The sequence below is a fragment of the Pyxicephalus adspersus genome, chromosome 5 (assembly GCF_032062135.1).
Source record: "Pyxicephalus adspersus chromosome 5, UCB_Pads_2.0, whole genome shotgun sequence".
NCBI lineage: Eukaryota > Metazoa > Chordata > Amphibia > Anura > Pyxicephalidae > Pyxicephalus > Pyxicephalus adspersus.
The window spans coordinates 88424356-88431119 of record NC_092862.1 but is presented as its reverse complement, the minus strand read 5'-3'; the positions used below and the strand labels follow the sequence as shown (position 1 = coordinate 88431119).

At 40.3% G+C, this 6764-nt stretch overlaps 1 protein-coding gene across 3 annotated transcripts in view; it reads left to right on the top strand.

Annotated features, from left to right (window-relative positions):
* Positions 1–4000: 4000 nt before the first annotated feature.
* OIP5 (Opa interacting protein 5) overlaps positions 4001–6764 on the top strand; it is a 38426-nt gene continuing 35662 nt past the window's right edge. The window contains exon 1 of one of the 3 annotated variants that reach the window (XR_011920899.1): positions 4001–4243. Coding sequence is in view for 2 of the 3 variants with exons in the window: in XM_072412071.1 (XP_072268172.1) it covers positions 4105–4243 (139 nt within the window). In the remaining variant the exon portion in view is untranslated. The remainder of the gene's footprint in view (positions 4244–6764) is intronic. The other 2 variants (XM_072412071.1, XM_072412070.1) reach the window with 2 other exon arrangements.

Genomic DNA, 6764 nt, shown 5'->3' with positions numbered 1-6764 from the left:
ACTGTTTTATAGATGCCAAAAATGCCGGGAATTTTAGTAGCGGCGCTATTTCAATGAAGAGGGAGTTTCAGCGGCAAGCCACTCATAAGATTTAGCTCCGCATTGGCCGTGTCTGGCTTTTCCAGCCCTCAAACTCAGCTGTACTTTTCCTTGGTACTCCAAGGCATGGACTTGAATGGTTCGATTTTCATGGAAGAATATTGTTATTATTATTGATAGCCTGTGCAAAAAGGTTACCTTAGAAAGTTACCTCAGAAGGCTACAAATAAAGAAAGAGGCATAAGATTTTTTCTTAAATAAAATTAAAAAAAAAAAATGTATGACTCTTTCTCTATTATAAGCTTGTTCCAGATTGAACGTGAAGCAAAACTTCTTTGTTTCTATATGAAAAGAGTTTATATCGAATGAGAAGGAAAAATTTCCTCTTTTTTTTTAAAATAAATTTGAAGGTTTCCCCGCGACTTTGTCTAAGGTTTTAATTTTGGCACTCTTTGTATTTGAGTTTGACACCCCTGGTCTAGGGGGAATACATTTGGAGGACTCAGAAATGGAAAATGATCTGGGGATTCTGGTAGATCATAGACTTAATAACAGCATGCAATGCCAAGCTGCAATATCTAAAGCTAGTAAAGTACTTTCTCGTATTAACCCCCTTAGCGGTAATCCCGAGTGTGACTTGGGAGTGGATTTACCATGCAAAAAGTAGTAATCCTGAGTCACACTCGGGGTCGCTTAAAACGTAAAAAATAAAACAAAAAAAAAACACTTACCTTGCTCCGTCAGCATCCACCGGCATCCTGCTGGTCCTCGCACGTCCTGGGGACTTGTCCTCCTCCGATCTTCAGCCGCGAACTGCAAAGACAATCTCCGTGGTTTCCCGGTGATGTCGGTGCATGCATCAGTGCTGGCTGAGGATCGCCCGGAAATTCTAACTATTTTGTATTGAATTCAACACAAAATAGCTGTATTGAGAACAATACAAAGAAATCTTGATTTAATATATATATAATTATATATATATATATATATATATATATATATTTATATTATACATGCCATTGTACAGTTATATTACATGTTTCATTATTTTTTAATTTATTTAACAGATTTTTGTGTTTTTTAAAAGTTTATTATTAAATATTGGACATATTTCGGTGAGTTATGCCTACGAATTATAGCCTACAATGTAATGAGTTCCTTGTACTAGATGGGAATTACCCTGGATATTAATTCACATTCAGAACAAGGAACTTATGATACTTATGACACTAGTGGTCAGGTCCAGTATAAGGATAGGAAATATCCCACTCATATATGATCAGGCTAATTCATTTCCAGTACAAGCACAAGTACTGGATGGGAATTACCCTGGATAAATATGAGTGGGCTACTTCCTATCCCTATACTGGACCTTAACACTAGGAGGCATGAAAAGGTCCTTGTACTGGATGGGAAATAGCCTGCTTATCCATAATGGGTTATTTTCTATCCAAATACTGGATATGACCACTAAGGAATAATAAGGTCCTTGTACTGGATGGTAATTAGCCTGCTCATATATAAGTGTGCTATTTCCTATCCTTTGCAAGGATCTTTTGATGCCCCCTAGTGTTAAGGCTCGCTACAGAGTTAGGATATAGCCCACTCATATATGACCAGGCTATTTCCTATTCAGTACAAGGACCTTTTAATGCCCCTAGTGGTCAGGTCCTGTATAGGGATAGGAAATGGCCCACTTATATATGAGCAGGCTAATACAGTACAAGGACCTCATTATTCCCTAGTGGTCAGGTCCAGTATTTAGAAAGGAAACAGCCGATTCATATATGACCAGGCTAAATCACATCCAGTACAAGCACAAGTACTGGATGGGAATTACCCATGATATATGTGAGTGGGATAATTCCTATTCCTATACTGGACCTAACACTAGTGAGCATCATTAGTCCTTGCACTGAATTTTTATTTACCCTTGATATAGATGAGCGGGCTATTTCCTATCCAAATACTGGACCTGACCACTAAGGAATAATAAGGTCCTTGTACTGAAAGGGAATTAGCTTTCTCATATATGAGCGAGCTATTTTCTGCCCTTATACCGGACCTGACAACTAGGAGACATGAAAAGGTCCTTGTACTGGATGGGTAATAGCCTGCTCATTTATGCGTGGGCTATTTCCTATCCAAATACCGGACCTGATCACTAAGGAATAATGAGGTCCTTGCACTGGATGGAAAATAGCCTGCTCATAAATGAGTGGGCTATTTCTTATGCCTTTACAGGACCTGACCACTAGGGGGCATGAAACGGGGCTTGTACTGAGTGGGAAATAGCCTACTTATATATGAGAGGGCTATTTCCTATCCCTATACAGGACCTGACCACTAGGGGGCAAAAGGTCCTTGTACTGGATGGGAAATAGCCTACTCACACTGAGCAGACTATTTCTCATCTAGAGCAGGCATGTCCAAAGACCGGCCTAGGGGCAATTGTGGCCTGTGTTCAGATTTCCACCGGCCCACAGCCTCTGTCATAAAATCAATATTATGCGGTCCGCCAGCACTGTTTACCACGGTAAAAAATACACGGGTACAAAAAACCTATTTTATATTTCATTAGAGTTGATCAACCATCTTCCAATTATTGGCCTGCTACTCGGTCATGTGTGCACAAGGAATCCCCTATGTCAGGGGTGTCCAAACTTTTCTTAAGACTGACATTGCAGGGTGATAATGGGTTGCGACTAGTTTCATCATTTTATCATTAGGCCATCGTCAGAAAAAAAAAAATTACCGTTACATATTGATATGTAGGCCTGTAGTGGGAGGGATATAAGGCTGCAGAACATGACATGCAGCATTCATGAACAAACAGTGAAAGTGAAATTTTCCTAACGATGAATCATTGTTCACGCCCCTGACATAAGGGATTCCTTGTGCACACATGGGGACTCCCATCCTACACAGACCACGCTCACACTAACCTTGAGTACGTGCTGAATGGTCGGACCCCACGCATTTTCACCTCACCAAATCTGGCCCTCTTTGCAAAAAGTTTGGACACCCCTGTTCTAGAGGGACAGTCCTTCCACTGGATAGAAACTAGTCGCAACCCATTATCACCCTGCAATGTCAGTGCCCCTGTTCTAAGAAAAAAAAACTACCCATGAAAAATAACTGCCAGGGGGCGAATACTAATGGACGTGTACAACGATTCGTTAGCAAAGTTTCACTTTCACTGTTTGTTTATGAATGCTGCATGTCATGTTCTGTAGCCTTCCATCTCTCCCACTGCAGCCTTACATCTCTCGCACTGCAGCCTTACATCTCAATATGTAACAGGGTAGTTTTTTTTTTTTTTTTATGGGCAGAGTTTTTTATGTTCTGACGATGGCCTAATGATGAAATTTTAGGGGGTGTTATCCACAGGTGTTCCCCACTTGCACCTATAATTTTGTGCACCTGTATCCCCCCATTGCAGAGAAATTGGGGTTCAAAGAGGTGAAGTGGACAGGGTAGCGTAGTATGACATTTCTAGTTCTGTGACAGGTAGGTATATTGTTAGGGGTCGCACATCCTTGCTATCTAAGTGGCCTTGGGGTCCATAATTTGTATGTTTATTTCGGGCTTCTAGACACACTTTTTAAACAGCAACCCTAATGTTCCATTTTCACTAGTTTTTATAATTATGTCTCCCATATTTTTAAAGTTATTAAAAGTGGGGAGAAGACAGGTCGGTATGACATACTGTTCAGGAGATAGGGAGGTTTGTACTGTGAGAGATTTAAGGCTGCAGTACATGACATGCAGCATTTATAAACAAACAGTGAAAGTGTTTCCTAACGATGAAGGCATTGTACACGCCCATTGGTATACGCCCCCTGGCAGCCCCATAAATACCCTAACAGCATAAAATATATAAATTACACAGAAACATACATTTTTTGATATTCAGTTTTCCCGGGGTTTAAATTTCACGTGAAGCCCCGCCCACTTCCGTTCTCTGATTATAGTCACTTCCAGGTCCTTCTACTGGAGTGGAACTGGCAGTTACCTTTGATTCATTGACGGTTTACTCACATTGTGATTTTTTTCACATAGCTAATGGCGACGGACGATGGCTATTTGGTGTCTGGGAACGATTTATATTCAATCTACATGTGCAACACATGCCACAATGTCTTGAGTGAAGGGACGTCGGTATGCGGTCACAATGAGGACTTGGCTGTAATAGTATTTTTACGTGAGTTTTAAATATATATTTCAGACAGGCAGCGCAGTTTGAAGTTGTTCTGTTTGCATCACCAGTCTCCTGAAGCTTTGCTAGTGAATAGTAACATCCTATTGACTGCATGACTTTGTATCCTTCTGATCTATAGGGCTCAGTATAGATTGATGATCAGATCACCAGTTGTGAATTAGGAGGTGGTATGAGCTGCAATTTTATTTTTAATATTTTTTGTGGGGGTCTAAAATGTGAGCTGTTGCTGCTTGCTTTTGTTAACTTGAAGCTAACATATTAACCTTTCAGAAGGTTTGTTCAAAAGTAGTGAAATAAGTTTTTATTTTCCTCAACCTTTTTCTCATTGTTTCCACCTGTTCACCTTGCAATTAACAAGCTTCCTGTCCTAGGATGGCAATATGCACTGGCTGTATTGTATCTTTGGAGGAGAGCAGTGTTGTAACTCGAAAGTAAAAAGTGAGTAAAGCTACATACACATCAGATATGTGTACCCAGAAACCATCTTTTATGATTGTTTCCTGTCACAGTAGAACAGTGTTATGCTCTGTCTTGTATGGGAACAAATGCTGCAGAGCTTCACTGTGTCAATGAGTTTCACTACATTTACTGGGACTAACCCTTTCTACCATATCCAAAATAAAACAATATTATCATATACTTTAATTGGCCCCTATTAGAAGGTGTCCAACCTTCATGTGTGTTGTGGGGATTTGTTGTTGGGAATTTTATTTGGAATCAGAAAGCCTCCTTTAAAAAGAGGGCACCCAGATATCCAGGTCCATCCGAAATAAGTACAATAGTGAGCTCTGTCCACATTCACCCCGGGTCAGCTGTCTGAACAAATGTAAGAATAACAGAGTTTACATCATTCTTTTAGCCACTAAGGCAGAAAGGTTGCAGAAGACAACTGTCCCTGGTTAAACACAATAACAAGGCTCTGCAAACGTAGAACACAACCAATGTAATTGTTTACATGTGTTCAGCGAGTCCAGCAACAGGTCAGCCAAAGATAGAACCTGTTTTGGATTTGCTGAATATAAGCTTTAGAGCAGCCGTTGCGAGAAAATTTTGGTGATCCACGGCATGTCCCCTGTACGGATTGCAGGCTCAGGGCTCAGGGCGGGTTGTGTCTTAGGGCTCAGGCCTGCAATGGGAGAGTGGATGGGTTCTGGCATCATGACGTCACTATGGGGGAAGTTTCTTCCCCTTTGACGATACCCGGCTCCCTGCGCATGCGCGATTTGGGTGCTGGGGAATTTAGTGGGCGGTGGGTCCAAAAAGGTTGGCGACCACTAATTTAGAGAGCAGCTAAAACATTTTCCAAAATAATCCATAGTGAAAAATACGCAGGTGTTGAGTGAATTTTGGGTAAAAACATTTATAAATAGACCTAATTTGGTTCTCAAGTAATTTACCAACACTGATAAATGTCATGTTGATATCTATACTACAATTCTGGTCACAAAAGGGTTTTTTAAGATTTCTGCAGATTGCTGATCCCCACTTTTAGTATTCATCTGGGGCATTTAATAAATTACACCACATACTGTCGCATCTAAATAAATATAATATAATAAAGGACAACCCACTACTTGGTTTAGGAAACCTTATTTCTCACAATCTCAATATAATCAGTCCAGCCACTGCGCTGGTTCTTAAAGATCCAGTGTTTGAACAGATTACACCTGGTGGCCCCCAGTAGTACTGAACTGCTCAATACTTCCCCAGTCCTTATTCTGTAAGCAGTTGTGGGCGAGACCCTTTTTGTAGCCTCCCACCAGAGGGCACAGTTTGAGAGTGTGAGAAAGCCATAACGGCATATCATTTTTTTTTTTTTTTTTTTGTCACTAGGCAATAGGCCATGTTCCTTCAAAGTTTAACTACTTTTGTTGGAAAAAAAAAAAGCTATCCATTCTGGATGTACATTGCAAGGATATTAACAAACCTTGTTGGGGATTCATTCCTTTCTTTGATCTAAAGAAAAAAGAATTTTCATCCATGTCATGTAAGGAAAAAATGTGAACAGATTGGCATTCACAGATTTTCGTTCTTTGTTAATCTTCGTGTATTGGAAAAATTGTAAATTTAATGCAGTGGTTCAATAGTGAACGCAAAAAAGTCTGGAGAGTCGGGAGGGCAACAGTTAAGTTCTAATTTGTGCACTGATTTTGTAATGATCTGTCAGATTAACTTGATAGGCCTGGAACCTGCTCCCCTCTTAGTGCCTGGGATTAGCCAGTACCGGGTATAACTTACTCCTTGGCTGACTATTAGATTGTATTACTGTCAACAAAACAAGGCCTCAGAATAATTTTCTCCTGTAGCCAGTTTGTGCAATGTTAGAAAGTTCCTTCTTAGGAGCTGGCAGGGCTAAGTGTTGTATTGGATGCAAACTCTGGATTGTACAAATATGGATCATAATACCAGGCTCATTTTATGTACCGTATTTTCCGGCTTTATAAGACGACTGGGCCTATAAGACGACCCCCAGCTTTTCCAGTTAAAATATAGAGTTTGTTGC